At 45.1% G+C, this 18,305-nt stretch overlaps 1 protein-coding gene across 1 annotated transcript in view; it reads left to right on the top strand.

Annotated features, from left to right (window-relative positions):
• The window catches only part of LOC135553270 (gamma-aminobutyric acid type B receptor subunit 2-like), a 146,200-nt gene that overhangs the window by 126,151 nt on the left and 1,744 nt on the right, over nt 1-18,305 (top strand). The window contains exons 12-17 of the mRNA XM_064985443.1: nt 2,994-3,104; nt 4,625-4,849; nt 5,092-5,274; nt 7,776-7,905; nt 12,514-12,631; nt 16,590-18,305. The exon at nt 16,590-18,305 is cut by the window's right edge and continues 1,744 nt beyond it. Coding sequence (XP_064841515.1) covers nt 2,994-3,104; nt 4,625-4,849; nt 5,092-5,274; nt 7,776-7,905; nt 12,514-12,631; nt 16,590-16,755 — 933 coding nt within the window. The 3' untranslated portion in view covers nt 16,756-18,305. The remainder of the gene's footprint in view (nt 1-2,993; nt 3,105-4,624; nt 4,850-5,091; nt 5,275-7,775; nt 7,906-12,513; nt 12,632-16,589) is intronic.

The raw sequence follows: 18,305 nt of genomic DNA, 5'->3' as shown, positions 1-18,305 counted from the left end.
TACCTCATCCCCATACTGTTATTTATTTTGCTCCTTTACCTTTATCCTTTGCTCCTTTACCCAGTACTTCTCCTTGCACACTCATCTTCTACACATCTATCACTACAGTGTTTAATTGCTATATTGTAATTATTTCGCCACTATGGCCTATTTATTGCCTTACCCCTCTTATCCTACCTCATTTGCACACACTGTATATGACTTTTTCTATTGTATTATTGGCTGTATGTTTGATTATCCATGTGTAACTCTGTGTTGTTGTTTGTGTTGCACTGCTTTGCTTTATCTTGGCCAGGTCGCAGTTGTAAATGAGAACTTGTTCTCAACTGGCCTACCTGGTTAAATAAAGGTGAAATAACAAACATTTTAATATTCAACGGGTGTTGAGCGTTTGTAAATTCGTCAGTTATTCTGCGCTCTGGCACACTCAGACGAGAGTGCTCTGAGTAGATAGCCAGAGTGAATTTACCACCTATGTCTATCAACAGTTGTCGTAGTGACATTCTATTGAAATAGTTACTTGCATAGTGGAGTATTTTGTTAAGACATGTAGCTAGCTAACTAGGTAATCAATTAACCATAGTCCCAACTCATGACGTTTGTACACTGCATGAATCTGCAGGTAGCTAACCAACCAGGTTCAATGTTAGCTCGCTAACAGGCTATAACTAGCCTGTTGGTGAGGTAGGAATATAACTAGCCTATACCTAGAGGTATGAATAATAAGATCATACATGTAACGTTAGCTAGCGAGCCAGCTAAAAGTGCAAATGAAAACGACTTTGTCAAAATTAGAAACTTGTAATATCTAAAAATATAGCTAGCTAGACTATCTTACCCGTATACATTATGGACGAACGCTTCTCCCTGTCACGGATGCCATGGTTGCCCTTAGTGTGAAGATGAAATCCAGACACAGGTGTTTTCTCCATCTCCTTAGCTATCATACTCTAATTCCACTGATTTCAAAACTCATTCCTCCAGAAAGTGGAGAGCAACACTTATGCAGTTCTACTATGCAATACACTTTTTAAAAAGCAGCGTGAGACAGGATTACCTCAACTTACTGACCAGCTCAAATAGACAGAAGCGTGCTATATGGCAGACCAATCTGAACTCATCTCTCGGCATGTCGAGCCCACTCATTATCTCAGCCAATCATGGCTAGCGAGAAGGTTGCATCCTTTTTCGGTGGCTAAACCAACTAGGCCTGTAATTTAATACGTTTATTCATATTGTTGTGACAAAGTAGGTTTGGTATACAGAAGATAGCACTATTTGGTAAAATACCAAGTCCATATTATGGCAAGAATAGCTCAAATAAACAAAAAGAAACGACAGTCCATCATTACTTCAAGACATGAACGTCAGTCAATCCGGAACATTTCAAGAACTTTGAACGTTTCTTCAAGTGCAGTCAGAAAAACCATCAAGCACTATGATGAAACTGGCCCTCATGAGGACCATCACAGGAAAGGAAGACCCAGAGTTACCTCTGCTGCAGAGGATAAGTTCAATAGAGTTAACTGGCCCTCATGAGGACCGCCACAGGAAAGGAAGACCCAGAGTTACCTCTGCTGCAGAGGATACGTTCAATAGAGTTACCACTTCAGAAATTGCGGCCCAAAGAAATGCTTCACACAGTTCAAGTGACAGACACATCTCAACATCAACTGTTCATAGGAGACTGTGTGAATCAGGCCTTCATGGTTGAATTGCTGCAAAGAAACCACTACTAAAGGACACCAATAAGAAGAAGAGACTTGCTTGGGCCAAGAAACACGAGCAATGGACATGAGGCTGGGGGAAATCTTTCCTTTTTTCGGATGAGTCCAAATTTGACATTTTTGGTCCAACCGCTGTGTCTTTGTGAGACGCAGAGTAGGTGAACGGATGATCTCCGCATGTGTGGTTCCCACCATGGAGGAGGGGTTGTGATGGTGCTTTGCTGGTGACACTGTCTGTGATTTATTTAGAATCCAAGGCACACTTAACCAGCATGGCTATCTGGTTTTCGTTTAGTGGGACTATCATTTGTTTTTCAACAGGACAATTACCCAAAACACATCTCCATGCTGTGTAAACGCTATTTGACCAAGAAGGAGATTGATGGAGTGCTGCGTCAGATGACCTGGTCTCCACAATCACCCGACCTCAACCCAATTGAGATGGTTTTGGATGAGTTGGACCGCAGAGTGAAGGAAAAGCACCCAACAAGTGCTCAGCATGTGGGAACTCTTTCAAGACTGTTGGGAAAGCATTCCTCATGAAGCTGGTTGAGAGAATGCCAAGAGTGTCCCAAGCTGTCATCAAGGCAAAGGGAATCTCAAAGAATCTCAAATATAAAATATATTTTGATTTGTTTAAAAAAAATTGGTATGTGTTATTTCATAGTGTTGATGTCTTCACTATTATTCTACAATGTGGTAGGTGTGTCCAAGCCTTTAAACTGGTACTGCATGTCACATAAGATCATAATCAACTGTAGTTGCTGTGTATATGTGTGTATATGTGTGTATATATGTGTGTATATGTGTGACACTGTCTAACTTGTATTTTTTTGGAAGAAGTACTGTTCAGAATTTGATTGTAGTTGAAAATATTTTTGCTTAGGCTGTTGTTGTTGGTATTGTTGTTGTTGTTTTTGACATCCATGCGCCCACCACTGACCAGCCCTTCTCTTCTCTCAATTCAATTCAAGGGGCTTTATTGGTATGGGAAACATATGTTAACATTGCCCAAGCAAGTGAAGTAGATAATATACAAAAGTGAAATAAACAATAAAAATGAATTGTAAACATTACACTCACAGAAGTTCCAAAATAATAAAGACATTACAACTGTCATATTATTGTTACAATAAAGTATTGTAACGATGTACAAATGGTTAAAGTACAAAAGGGAAAATAAATAAGCATAAATATGGGTTGCATTTACAATGGTGTTTGTTCTTCACTGGTTGACCTTTTCTCTCTCTCTGTGTGTCCCTACAGGCGGACCCCCAGGGGCGGGACATAGCCATCCGACCCTTCCTGGAACACTGTGAGAACACACACATGACCATTTGGCTGGGGATCGTTTACGCATACAAGGGCCTGCTTATGGTGAGTAAGGAGAGAGATTGGTGTGTGTGTGTGTGTGTGTGTCCGTCACCTCAAGGGCCTACTCATGGTTAGGGAGGTAGTCTCTGAGCTGCAGGAAAGGAAGAGGTGGTGGCTGTTATCTGAACACCGTCTAGCATGTATATACCATGGTCATTGTGTCATGATGGAGAGTTCAATAGCAAGTTTTCTGCCACTCACAAAGCACACGTATGGTAATCATATCTGTGGTTGTTAGATGTCGATTTCATCAGGCATAGAGCACATTCTATTGTTCTGTCTGAATACTGGGATATGACTCATACTCTACTATACAGAGAGAAATAGCACATGACCTGCCATCGGTTCAGTGATGAGTTACACACAATAGACTTGTCCTTCACTGAAGAGAACCTTCCACTGTGAGAAAGAGAAATATCAAAGGAAACACAAAATACTTTGATCACTGTTCTCTCCCCCAACCAAATAAGAGTGGTCCATTGAGTAGTAACTAGGTTCAGTGTGTGTGTGTGTGTGTGTGTGTGTGTGTGTGTGTGTGTGTGTGTGTGTGTGTGTGTGTGTGTGTGTGTGTGTGTGTGTGTGTGTGTGTGCCTCCAAGCAGAGCTCCCAGTGTACGTAGTTAACCGAACCCCTCCAGAAGCCTAAGATTTCTAAATTAAATGTGACATATTTGAAAATGTTCCGCTTCCCCTCGGCTGGTGTGTTTGAACACCTTAACTTAACTAGTCCAGACTGTAAATAATTCATCCTTTCAGTCCACTTATAGCCATGAGAGAGAGAGGAAACAGAAAGAGAGCAGTTAGACAGAAAGTGGGATACATGGCGTGACAAACTTCAGAGTAGTTGTGTCTGAGACAAAACTGGGACATGACAACAGTAGGAGCAGCATCTGAGGATTGAGTCATCATCTATACTATGGCACACACACACACACACACACACACACACACACACACACACACACACACACACACACACACACACACACACACACACACACACACACACACACACACACACACACACACACACACACACACACACACACACACACACCGACCCTCTCCCAAGGTGTGATCATGTGACGAATGCTCCTGTGATGCTGCGACATCATTATAATGTTGAGACACACTGGGGTTCTGTTCTAGAATATTCCATGCAGTGTACTGTGAAGAACACAAAAGCACTCTCAGAAAATAAACCATTTATGACCACAAAATCAAAAGGCTTTTCAAGTTTACATCAATGCTGCTGTCTGCTATGTAGGTCACATTCGCTGGTATATTTAATATATTTGTGCAAATGTACATAATGTACATCTCTATATCACAACAGCTACAGTATGTAGTGAACATAAATAGGCCTATACATCCCTGTTAATATTGAATTATTTCTCTCCTCTACTCTCCTGTCCCCCTCCCCTCTCCTCTCCTTTCCCCTCTCTCTCCTGTCTTGTCTCTCTCTCCTCCTCTTCCCTTTCTTATCCTTCCCCTTCTCTCCCTCTCTTCTATCCTCTCCTCCAGTTGTTTGGGTGCTTCCTGGCTTGGGAGACGAGGAATGTGAGCATCCCGGCCCTGAATGACAGCAAGTACATCGGGATGAGTGTGTACAACGTGGGCATCATGTGTATCATCGGGGCGGCCGTGTCCTTCCTCACGCGAGACCAGCCCAATGTGCAGTTCTGCATCGTGGCTCTGGTCATCATCTTCTGCAGCACCATCACTCTCTGTCTGGTGTTTGTGCCAAAGGTAAGACATGGTATACTGTCCCCTTCCTGTCCAGCCAAGGGGCATGAAACTGCTCAAGCCACTGGATTCATGCCCTCTAAGAGAATCTCAGAAATGATAATGTTGCTGATTGTATGAAATACTTTCCCTTGTTTTTAAACATTTCGATATGAGTAAACGTAACATGCCATCAGAGGAGGAATGTGGTGTGACACCTTAACCTGTCATTCTAAGCCACTGCCCTTTATTATGACAACTTGCAGTTCATCACGATGAGGACCAATCCAGACGCAGCTACTCAGAACCGGAGGTTAAAGTTCAACGCGAACCAGAAGAAAGAGGACTCCAAGACATCCACGTCAGTGACCAGTGTGAACCAGGCCAACACGTCCAGACTGGACGGCCTGCAGACCGACAACCACCGCCTCCGCATGAAGATAACAGAGGTGCCGTCATCGTGATACTGCCTTATGTCATGTCATCATCACGCATGAAGAGGCCAGGGAGTCTCTCCCGACCACACCAGTCCTGTTACCTACATTTAGTCCCCAAAGTTCTCTCAATTTCACAGTCAGGAAACGCTCGTGTCCCTATTGATGTGACCAGAGAGACAGTGCCAGTAGCACCATCCTGTCACTCTATAAGTGTCTCTACTAGGTCCTGTCTGCCAGTAACACCATCCTGTCACTCTATAAAGTGTCTCTAATAGGTCCTGTCTGCCAGTAGCACCATCCTGTCACTCTATAAAGTGTCTCTAATAGGTCCTGTCTGCCAGTAACACCATCCTGTCACTCTATAAAGTGTATCTAATAGGTCCTGTCTGCCAGTAACACCATCCTGTCACTCTATAAAGTGTCTCTAATAGGTCCTGTCTGCCAGTAGCACCATCCTGTCACTCTATAAAGTGTCTCTAATAGGTCCTGTCTGCCAGTAACACCATCCTGTCACTCTATAAAGTGTCTCTAATAGGTCCTGTCTGCCAGTAGCTCCATCCTGTCACTCTATAAAGTGTCTCTAATAGGTCCTGTCTGCCAGTAACACCATCCTGTCACTCTATAAAGTGTCTCTAATAGGTCCTGTCTGCCAGTAACACCATCCTGACACTCTATAAAGTGTATCTAATAGGTCCTGTCTGCCAGTAGCACCATCCTGTCACTCTATAAAGTGTCTCTAATAGGTCCTGTCTGCCAGTAGCACCATCCTGTCACTCTATAAAGTGTCTCTAATAGGTCCTGTCTGCCAGTAACACCATCCTGTCACTCTATAAAGTGTCTCTAATAGGTCCTGTCTGCCAGTAACACCATCCTGTCACTCTATAAAGTGTATCTAATAGGTCCTGTCTGCCAGTAACACCATCCTGTCACTCTATAAAGTGTCTCTAATAGGTCCTGTCTGCCAGTAACACCATCCTGTCACTCTATAAAGTGTCTCTAATTGGTCCTGTCTGCCAGTAGCACCACCTGTCACTCTATAAAGTGTCTCTAATAGGTCCTGTCTGCCAGTAGCACCATCCTGTCACTCTATAAAGTGTCTCTAGTTGGTCCTGTCTGCCAGTAGCACCATCCTGTCACTCTATAAAGTGTCTCTAGTTGGTCCTGTCTGCCAGTAGCACCACCTGTCACTCTATAAAGTGTCTCTAATAGGTCCTGTCTGCCAGTAACACCATCCTGTCACTCTATAAAGTGTCTCTAATAGGTCCTGTCTGCCAGTAGCTCCATCCTGTCACTCTATAAAGTGTCTCTAATAGGTCCTGTCTGCCAGTAGCTCCATCCTGTCACTCTATAAAGTGTATCTAATAGGTCCTGTCTGCCAGTAACACCATCCTGACACTCTATAAAGTGTCTCTAATTGGTCCTGTCTGCCAGTATCACCATCCTGTCACTCTATAAAGTGTCTCTAATAGGTCCTGTCTGCCAGTAGCTCCATCCTGTCACTCTATAAAGTGTCTCTAATTGGTCCTGTCTGCCAGTAGCTCCATCCTGTCACTCTATAAAGTGTCTCTAATTGGTCCTGTCTGCCAGTAGCTCCATCCTGTCACTCTATAAAGTGTCTCTAATAGGTCCTGTCTGCCAGTAGCTCCATCCTGTCACTCTATAAAGTGTCTCTAATAGGTCCTGTCTGCCAGTAACACCATCCTGACACTCTATAAAGTGTATCTAATAGGTCCTGTCTGCCAGTAGCACCATCCTGTCACTCTATAAAGTGTCTCTAATAGGTCCCGTCTGCCAGTAGCTCCATCCTGTCACTCTATAAAGTGTCTCTAGTTGGTCCTGTCTGTCAGTAACACCATCCTGATAAAGAGTAAGAGTAGCCCTTGTAGTTGTTCCTAACACCACTCTTGAAATACAATGGAGTTGAATAGAAAAGGTTTCTTTCTGATCAAAATCAATACATTTCAGTAGGCAACCCTCATCTGTCCTTGCAGTTTTTTCCCATCACTATTTCACTATATTTTAACAAATGAGTAACACTTTGTTTTAAGAGTCCATAATAAACCATTTATAAGGCATTTAAGGCATTTAAAAACCATTTGTTCAACATGTATTAATCATTACTCCCAAAGCTTAAAACTATTTTAACCTCTTAAACATTATGTTCACATCTTAAACACAATTTTAACATCTTAAACATTATGTCAACATCTTAAAAACTATTTCAACATCTTAAACATTATGTCAACATCTTAAAAACTATTTCAACATCTTAAACATTATGTCAACATCTTAAACACTATTTTAACATCTTAAACATTATGTTAACATCTTAAAAACCATTTTAACATCTTAAACGTTATGTTAACATCTTAAACACTATTTTAACATCTTAAACATTATGTTAACATCTTAAACATTATGTTAACATCTTAAACCCCATTTTAACATCTTAAACGTTATGTTAACAACTTAAAGACTATTTTAACCCCATAAAGTACATGTTGTCTGTGCAGTTGGATAAGGAACTGGAGGAGGTGACCATGCAGCTGCAGGACACCCCAGAGAAGACCCCGTACATCAAGCAGAACCACTACGGCGACGTCAACAACATCCTCAGCATACGCAACTTCACCGACGGCAAAGGTGACTGACCCCTGCTGCTTTTGTTCACACTTCTACAGCATCACCTCCCACATATTCCTCCCTCATTAGAACAGACAGACTCGCCTCTGTCAGCACGACTGCTGCTGCTGCATTCACTGTCTGCACATGATTCTCTCTGAAGAGTTGTATTCTTACTGTCCCAGGTAAAACAGCTGTGCTCACCTCATAGATAGGGAACAGCATGACAACTATTTTTTTTTTTTTTTTTTTTTTAATTGAACCTTTATTGAACTAGGCAAGTCAGTTAAGGGCAAATTCTTATTTACAATGACGGCCAACCAAAAGGCCTCCTGTGGCGACGGGAGCTGGGATTAAAAATAAAAATTATATAAAAATATAGGACAAAACACACATCACGACAAGAGAGACAACACAACATAAAGAGAGACCTAAAACAACAACACAGCATGGTAGCAATACAACATGACAACAACATGCTAGCAACACAACATGGCAGCACAACATGGCAGCAGCACAACATGGCAGCAGCACAAAACAGGGTACAAACATTATTGGGCACAGACAACAGCACAAAGGGCAAGAAGGATAGAGACGACATCACGCAAAGTAGCCACAACTATCAGTAAGAGTGTCCATGATTGAATCTTTGAATGAAGAGATAAAACTGTCCAGTTTAAGTGTTTGTTGTAGCTTGTTCCAGTCGCTAGCTGCAGCGAACTGAAAATACGACCGACCCAGGGATGTGTGTGCTTTGGGGACCTTTAACAGAATGTGACTGGCAGAACAGGTGTTGTAGGTGGAGGATGAGTGCTGCAGTAGGTATCTCAGATAGGGGGGAGTGAGGCCTAAGAGGGCGGGTATACAGAGATGACCAGTTTACAGAGGAGTATAGAGTGCAGTGATGTGCCCTACAAGGAGCATTGGTGGCAAATCTGATGGCCGAATGGTTAAAGACCATCTCGCCGCTCGAGAGCACCCTTACCTGCCGATCTATAAATTACGTCTCCGTAATCTAGCATGGGTAGGATGGTCATCTGAATCAGGGTTAGTTTGACATCTGGGTTGAAAGTGGAGTGATTACGATATTGGTAACAAAGTCTAGATTTAACTTTAGCCTGCAGCTTTGATATGTGCTGAGAGAAGGACAGTGTACCATCTAGCCATACTCCCAAGTACCATTTCAAGCTCTAATTCCTCAGAGGTAGTAATCACATCTGTGGAGAAAGGGGCATTCTACTTACCAAAGGTTAAGGGCAGAGAAAGCTGGATTGGACACTAAGAAAGCTTTTTGTAGAGCGTTTAACACAAAATCTGGGACTATCATCTGCATATAAATGGATGAGAGCTTCCTACTGCTTGAGCTATGTTGTTGATGTAAATTAAGTAGAGAGTGGGGCCTAGGATCGAGCCTTGGGGTACACCTTTGGTGACAGGCAGTGGCTGAGACAGCAGATGTTCTGACTTTATACACTGCACTCTTTGAGAGAGGTAGTTAGCAAACCAGGCCAAAGACTACACCATAGTACCTCTCTCGTAGTTCAGGACTACAGTACCCTGAACCTAAGTTTGTCGATTGCTCAATGATAAGCTTCTGTTCAGCATTTAGACTGACAGACAGACATATAGAGAAATATAAATGGGTCATTATATTCACCATGAGGATTCAGCCACATTGTAGAGAACATCACCACGTCCATATCTCTACCTCAGCCATCAGTATTCATGAGACTTGCTGGACTAAATGCATTTGGGCTATGAATGAGGGGCTGTTATAAGAGTACAACAGATTACAATCACAACCAAGTACAAAGAACACTCTCCATAGTGCATGAATATTCATTAGCACATGATTTGGACTTGAAGGTAGAGCGGTGGGGTTGACTGACCACGGCATCCATATTAGGAATTGCCTCAGTTGTCAGGCCAGTTAAAATACGTAGTCCTAAACTACTACAGTTGTTAGCAGTCAGTTGACAAGTTTGAGAGTTTCATAAGACAATTGAGGAACCTAATATGGGTGCCGTAAAGGATCTGGAGAGTAGTTCCAGAGTTCAGAAGACATTCATATTACTGTGAGGTTATCTCTCAGGGCACAAGAGATAGTGACCTGTTACAGTAAATTGCTCTTTTGACACCATCCCACCAACATTGTTTTCAGAGGTGGGTTTATATATTATTAATTTCCAAATAGGATTATACCGTGAATTGCTCACATTAATAAATCATTTACCGCCGCAATCCAATCCATATGAATCCACTATGCTATGTTTAGACATGCGCTCCTGTATCCTCCTCTTCAGATGCACATTTCGGATACACAATGCCACAGTGTGATCGTCCAATCAGGTCAATGTTATGCTAAGAGGTGAAGATCTGGCTCAACTGGAGAGGAATAAATGGACAGAAAAGGGGCTCGTTTTGGGGCTCTCCAGGTGGCGTTTGAAACACTGATAAGGCTGTTTACTTTGATAACAACTGTGTTCACATTCACCATCTGTCTCCCACGGTGACGAGAGGCCAACACCAGAATCCTGTCGGGCTGTTTCCCCCCTGGACTAAAATATTTTCCACAACATCAAGAAGCGCTCTCTCACTCTCTCTATCTCTCTCATTGTGCTACTAGCAGAGCTCCATTTAGCATGTGTTGAACACACAGAACAGAAGCGTTGTCTTTGTTTGCTGCTGCCTTTAAAGTAATGCCCGACAGATACTGTATCGGTGATGTAATGCCCGACAGATACTGTATCGGTGATGTAATGCCCGACAGATACTGTATCGGTGATGTAATGCCCGACAGATACTGTATCGGTGATGTAATGCCCGACAGATACTGTATCAGTGATGTAATGCCCGACAGATACTGTATCGGTGATGTAATGCCCGACAGATACTCTATCAGTGATGTAATGCCCGACAGATACTCTATCAGTGATGTACTGCCCGACAGATACTCTATCAGTGATGTAATGCCCGACAGATACTGTATCAGTGATGTAATGCCCGACAGATACTGTATCGGTGATGTAATGCCCGACAGATACTGTATCAGTGATGTAATGCCCGACAGATACTGTATCGGTGATGTAATGCCCGACAGATACTCTATCAGTGATGTAATGCCCGACAGATACTCTATCAGTGATGTAATGCCCGACAGATACTCTATCAGTGATGTAATGCCCGGATACTGTATCGTGATGTAATGCCCGACAGATACTGTATCAGTGATGTAATGCCCGACAGATACTGTATCGGTGATGTAATGCCCGACAGATACTGTATCAGTGATGTACTGCCCGACAGATACTGTATCAGTGATGTAATGCCCGACAGATACTGTATCGGTGATGTAATGCCCGACAGATACTGTATCAGTGATGTAATGCCCGACAGATACTGTATCAGTGATGTAATGCCCGACAGATACCATATCGGTGATGTAATGCCCGACAGATACTGTATCAGTGATGTAATGCCCGACAGATACTGTATCAGTGATGTAATGCCCGACAGATACTGTATCAGTGATGTAATGCCCGACAGATACTGTATCGGTGATGTAATGCCCGACAGATACTGTATCAGTGATGTAATGCCCGACAGATACTGTATCGGTGATGTAATGCCCGACAGATACTGTATCGGTGATGTAATGCCCGACAGATACTGTATCGGTGATGTAATGCCCGACAGATACTGTATCAGTGATGTAATGCCCGACAGATACTGTATCAGTGATGTAATGCCCGACAGTGACGCTGTTACAGGCAAATGAAGATCCTAGAATCTTCACAGTCAATATTTTCATACTTAGCATTTGCTTTGAGAGAATGCTTGACATGCTTGGCATTGTAATACTATCTATTATTATTAGTATGACTGATGGTGGTACATTCTTCAGTGTCCTTAGCTTCTCAGGTGTTGTGATCTGAACCAGGCATAGGGGACATACCAATGGCACACTATTCCCTATATAGTGCACTACTTTTGCTCAGAGCTCTATTGGAATCCTATCGGGTCCTGGTCAAAGGTAGTGAACTACACTGAGTGTACAAAACATCCTAATATTGAGGTGCAGCTCCCCCGTTTCTGCTCTCAGAACAGCCTCAATTTGTCAGGACATGGACGCTGCAAGGCGTCAAAAGTGTTCCACAGGGATGCTGGCCCAATGCTTCCTACAGTTGTGTCAAGTTGGCTGGAAGTCCTTTGGGTGGTGGACCATTCTTGATACACACGGGAAACCGCAGCACTGCTGAGTTTCACACAAACCGGTGCGCCTGGCACCTACTATCATACGGCGTTCAAAGACACTTAAATATTTTGTCTTGCCCATTCACCCTCTGAATGGCATACATACACATTCCATGTCTAAATTGTCTCAAGGCTTAAAAATCCTTCTTTAACCTGTCTCCTCCCTTCCATATACACTGATTTGAAATGGATTTATCAAGTGACATCAAAAAGGGATCATAGCTTTCACCTGGATTCACCTAGTCAGTCTATGTCATGGAAAGTACAGGTGTTCCTACTGTGTTGTAGAGAATAGGGAGTCATTTTATGTCATGGTGTGACAGCCTGTATGGGGATTGATCCTGTTTGCTGTGTCATCTCTCCGTGTCTCTGCAGAGGGGGAGAAATCGATAGTGAAGAATCATCTTGAGCAGAAGCCTCAGGCCCAGTGGGGCTCCATGGATCCTTCTAGAATAAACAGAGGTCCTCTGGAGGATATCAACTCACCTGAACAGTGAGTTCTCCTCAAAAGTATCCCTCCTCCCTCCTCCTTTTTCCTCCCCCCTTTTTCCTCCTACTGTTGTCTTTTTTTGCAGACTAGACATCAGATGTACTGCCTCCACCACCAGCACTGCATGGTGGTTGCTCTGGCAACCAGCTCTGTAAAAGATGGACCAATATAACGTCCCAATCATCTACACACACTCTCTCCCCCTCCCACACACTCTCTCCCCCTCCCACACACTCTCTCCCCCTCCCACACACTCTCTCCCCTCCCACACACTCTCTCCCCCTCCCACACACTCTCTCCCCCTCCCACACACTCTCTCCCCCTCCCACACACTCTCTCCACCTCCCACACTCTCTCCCCCTCCCACACTCTCTCCCCCTCCCACACACTCTCTCCCCCTCCCACACTCTCTCTCCCCCTCCCACACACTCTCTCCCCCTCCCACACACTCTCTCCCCCTCCCACACACTCTCTCCCCCTCCCACACACTCTCTCCACCTCCCACACACTCTCTCCCCCTCCCACACTCTCTCTCCCCTCCCACACACTCTCTCCCCCTCCCACACACTCTCTCTCCCTCCCACACACTCTCTCCCCCTCCCACACACTCTCTCCCCCTCACTCTCTCCCCCTCCCACACTCTCTCTCCCCCTCCCACACACTCTCTCCCCCTCCCTCCCTCCCTCCCTCCCACACACACACACACACACACACACACACACACACACACACACACACACACACACACACACACACACAAACACACACACACACACACACACACACATATAACCGGCAGAGCACAGCTGACTGCATGTTGTCCCAACTCTTAAAACGTGGCGGTCCAGAACACTCATAACACTCAGCTGACAAATAAAGAGCTACCCTCACTTATTATTCATGAGCAGGCTGGGGCATGTTGACTTCATCAGAGAGGGAAAAAAAGAGTTTAAAGCATCATTGAGAGCCTCCTCTTCTCCCTCCTCCTCCCCTCACAGCGACCACTCTCCCCTCCTCCCCTCACAGTGACCGCTCTCCCCTCCTCCCCTCACAGCGATCACTCTCCCCTCCTCCCCTCACAGTGATCGCTCTCCACTCCTCCCCTCACAGTGACCGCTCTCCCCTCCTCCCCTCACATTGCCGCCTCCTCTTCTCCCTCGTCCTCCAAGCTCTCCTCCTCCTCCTACGTTCATCTAACTGGGATTGGATAGAGAGAACAAGTGAGTGAGTGAGTGAGTGAGTGAGTGAGTGAGTGGTGACATGAGAGGAACAGAGAAGGGAACCATGATAGAGAAGACACAGAAGAGAGAGAGCAGAAAACGGATAGAGAGAGGACATGAGAAGGAGGGAGAGGAACCAAGAGGGAGGATCCATGAGAGAGTCACAGAGCTTATGTAACCAGTGATTTACGGCTACGGTTGGAAGCAGCAGAAACAGCAGGGGTTGAAAATAGACTGAGGAGACAGAAGAAGTGGAAGAACACTGAGTTATTCGCACACCACATGAATGTTTGATCACATGGTGGGAGGGAGGTGATTCCCAAACCTTCCATAACAAAGCCATCACCTACAGCGAGATGAACCTGAAGAAAACTCCCCTAAGCAAGCTGGTCCTGAGGCTCTGTTCACAAGCACAAACACACCCCACAGAGCCCCAGGACAGCAACACAATTAGACCCAACCAAATCATTAGAAAATAAATAAAAATACTTCACACATTGGAAAGAAATAACAAAAAACTGTGCAAACTAGAATGCTATTTGGCCCTAAACAGAGAGTACACAGTGGCAGAAAACCTGACCACTGTGACTGACCCACAATTAAGGAAAGCTTTGACTATGCACAGACTCAGTGAGCATGGCCTTGCTATTGAGAGAGGCTGCCATAGGCAGACCTGGCTCTCAAGAGAAGACAGGCAATGTGCACAGTGGCACAAAATGAGTTGGAACTGAGCTGCACTTCCTAACCTCCTGCCAAATATATGCCCATATTAGAGACACATATTTCCCTCAGATTACAAAGACCCACAAAGAATTTGAAAACAAATCCCATATCTACTGGGTGAAATTCCACAGTGTTCCATCACAGCAGCAAGATGTGTGACCTGTTGCCAGAAGAAAAGGGCAACCAGGGAAGAACAAACACCATTGTAAATACAACCCATATTTATGTTGATTTATTTTCCCTTTTGTACTCTATTTGCACATTGTTACAACATTGTATATAGACATAATATGATATTTGAAATGTCTGCATTCTTTTGGAACTTCTGTGAGTGTAATGTTTAATGTTAATTTTATATTGTTTATTTCATTTTTGTTTATTATCTATTCTACTTACTTTGGCAATGTAAACATATGTTTCCCGCGTCAATAAAGTGTTATTTCATCAAGAAACATGTACAACAACCTGTGAGACAATTCACTAGTCTCATTTGAAAGTTGGCAGAATTGAAAGACTTTGAGCTAGTGAATGAGAAGGACACGTTTTTTCTATATTTACATAACTGCCATTTGGTTAGGTAATCGGCTTGAAAAGCAATGGCTCGAGCAGAGAGGTGCGGTGTGAGCTGTCACACCAGGCAGAAGCATGCCATTTTATTTTTGTCAGAAGATCTCCAAAGCACGGAGTGGATTATGGGTTAGTGGAGAGGAGTAGAGAGGAGGGACCAGGGAGGCTCTGGTGTGATACTGTGGGGGGTAGAGGAGGAGGGGGGGAGGGCTGTGTTCACCGGGGCCCGGGGAGACTCTGGTGTGTTACTGTGGGGGTGGAGGAGGAGGGGGGGACCGGGGAGACTCTGGTGTGATACTGTGGGGGGTAGAGGAGGAGGGGGGGAGGGGACCGGGAAGACTCTGGTGTGATACTGTGGGGGGTAGAGGAGGAGGGGGGAGGGGGGACCGGGAAGACTCTGGTGTGTTACTGTGGGTGTGGAGGAGGAGGGGGGGGGACCGAGGAAGCTCTGGTGTGTTACTGTGGGGGTAGAGGAGGAGGGGGAGGGGACCGGGGAGGCTGTGGTGTGTTACTGTGGGGGTAGAGGAGGAGGGGGAGGGGACCGGGGAGGCTGTGGTGTGTTACTGTGGGGGTGGAGGAGGAGGGGGAGGGGACCGGGGAGGCTGTGGTGTGTTACTGTGGGGGTGGAGGAGGAGGGGGAGGGGACCGGGGAGGCTGTGGTGTGATACTGTGGGGGTGGAGGAGGAGGGGGAGGGGACCGGGGGGGCTCTGGTGTGTTACTGTGGGGGTGGATGAGGAGGGGGTGGGTACCGGGGGGGCTCTGGTGTGTTACTGTGGGGGTGGAGGAGGAGGGGGGAGGGGACCGGGGAGGCTCTGGTGTGTTACTGTGGGGGTGGAGGAGGAGGGGGGAGGGGACCGGGGAGGCTCTGGTGTGTTACTGTGGGGGTGGAGGAGGGGCTCTGGTGTGTTACTGTGGGGGTGGAGGAGGGGCTCTGGTGTGTTACTGTGGGGGTGGAGGAGGAGGGGAGGGGGCCGGGAGGGGGGCTCTGGTGTGTTACTGGGGAGGTGTGTTACTGTGGGGGTGATGGCTCTGGTGTGTTACTGTGGGGGTGGAGGAGTGGCTCTGGTGTGTTACTTTTTGACTGTGTGCGGTAATGCCAGTGAGAAGTGAGATGTCACTGACTGCGTTGTGACCCTGTTACAGTATTGTAACTACAGTGTATAGTCATTCAGCCCTCTTTGCATCAGTAATCAGAAGTGCTGGTTTACAAAAAGCCCATTTGAACTACTGACAGTGAAACAGCACATACAGAAGCTGGCTGGATGTAAATAGTCCTGTATATATACTGTGTTCACAATGTAGCACCACATCAATTTAGAAAGATTGTACAGGGTTTAGCACTTTGACAGCACACATGGGACATCAACTCCTTCAATTTAAACTTGTAATTAGTCAGGTGAATATAATGATCTTTAATGATACTTAACATGCTATACCTCTCTGTCCACAGCATACAGCGCAGGCTGTCGTTGCAGCTCCCCATCCTGCACCATGCCTACCTACCCTCCATAGGGGGAGTGGACGCCAGCTGTACCAGCCCCAACGCCAGCCCTGGCTCCAGCCCACGGCACAGACACATGCCCCCGTCCTACCGGGTCATGGTCTCAGGCCTGTGAGCATCAGTCTCCCCTGGCGCTTCCAAGAAAGGACATCTGTGTTTTAAAAACAACAAGCAGACCCTAGCTTAGGCTGTCAGCAACATTGGAATAATATGTGTGTTGGACCAGGGAGGGGGAAGTTGGTTCCACTCGTCATGCCTCGGTCTCTAGAACCCCTCTCTAGAACCATGGGTCGGGAAGGGAAGGGGGGAGGGCACAGGAGGACCTTACAAATGACACACGATCCAGAGCAACAACCTCCTTTGGTCTCACCCCACCACCCCAAAAGCAGAGGACCTGACCAGACCTGGGGTGGATCTGCTTCGGAGTGTTTTTATGTTGTTGTTTTTATTTTGTCATACACTGGACTATGTGTGAGCCTGTCAAAACGTGAGCACTTCAGCTACGTCAATGAGGCGTTACTATAGGAACAAAGGAGTACCAGACCGGACTGACGTAGGATTCATCATAATTCACCATTGTGAACAAGCATGTAAATAGCATACTTTCTGACTTTGACGTACTGTTAGCTTTGAGTATGCTGTGAATGAACATATTGGGGGGGTGGGGGTCTGTATAGGGGTAGGAGGTCCTGAAAAACTAATGAAACCGTAAAAACTGGCCTACTACAAAGCAAAATGTAAGACAAATTGGTTTGTGTAATATTACTGCATCATTGTAGTGTGTTAATTGTGTTAAATGGATTGGCTCATGGCAAGAAGTAAGATTACTCTCATTTCTGTGACTAGCAAAATGTGGAAAGACACCAGGGGCCAATTCTTTTAACTTGGAGTAATATGCACACAGCTTATTTTCCACTTTGCTACATTTGCACCATTCATTTTTCTTAAAGATTATGCCATCTCGTTGAATAGGCCTTCAATGTGTTTCAACTTCCCTAGTTTAATTGACCTCCAAACAACAATGAAATACTACAGTACAGTAGAATGCCTTTAGAAGGCAACAGAACCAAACAGGACAGATTTCCAGGAAACAATGACAATAGTAATGACTCTCCGGGTTCACTATGTGTTGACACACACACACAAACACATAAAGACACACACCTAAAGGGAAACAGGAGTGCACACCGTATCCTAGTGATGTTACGTGTCCAGACGAGGCCTCGCCAAACAGGCTCCCATTACCACTGGAAATGGTCCAGAAACTGGGATGCCGCTCCATTATCTGGCTGTAGTGAGGATAAAGAAGCATCTTTGTAATGAATATATGTTTCATAAGGCAATGAAATAGGTGCATGGTCAGACAGCATCAAAAGTGGTGAGAATGAGATCAAAGACTTGGACAGAGGTTCTGTTGACAAGATGTACATTCAGATCGTGATGAGGATGTGGGTTTGCCATTTCGGTTTCATCAGTAGTTTTGAAACTGTGAAATTAAGTCCCTTTAAGCTGTTTCAATTAGTTTATCTAAATTTCAATGACCAAAATAGCAAGTGGAAGATACGTGAGCCATATGTGAACCCTATCCAGATGTGGTTTGAGCAGAAATGGTGCCGATGGAGACCACAGAACTGACCACAACAATTGAACCACAGACTGGGAGAA

This window comes from Oncorhynchus masou, chromosome 13, assembly GCF_036934945.1.
Source record: "Oncorhynchus masou masou isolate Uvic2021 chromosome 13, UVic_Omas_1.1, whole genome shotgun sequence".
Lineage (NCBI taxonomy): Eukaryota > Metazoa > Chordata > Actinopteri > Salmoniformes > Salmonidae > Oncorhynchus > Oncorhynchus masou.
Note: the sequence above shows the minus strand (reverse complement) of the source record. Positions and strands in the feature narration are given on the sequence as shown.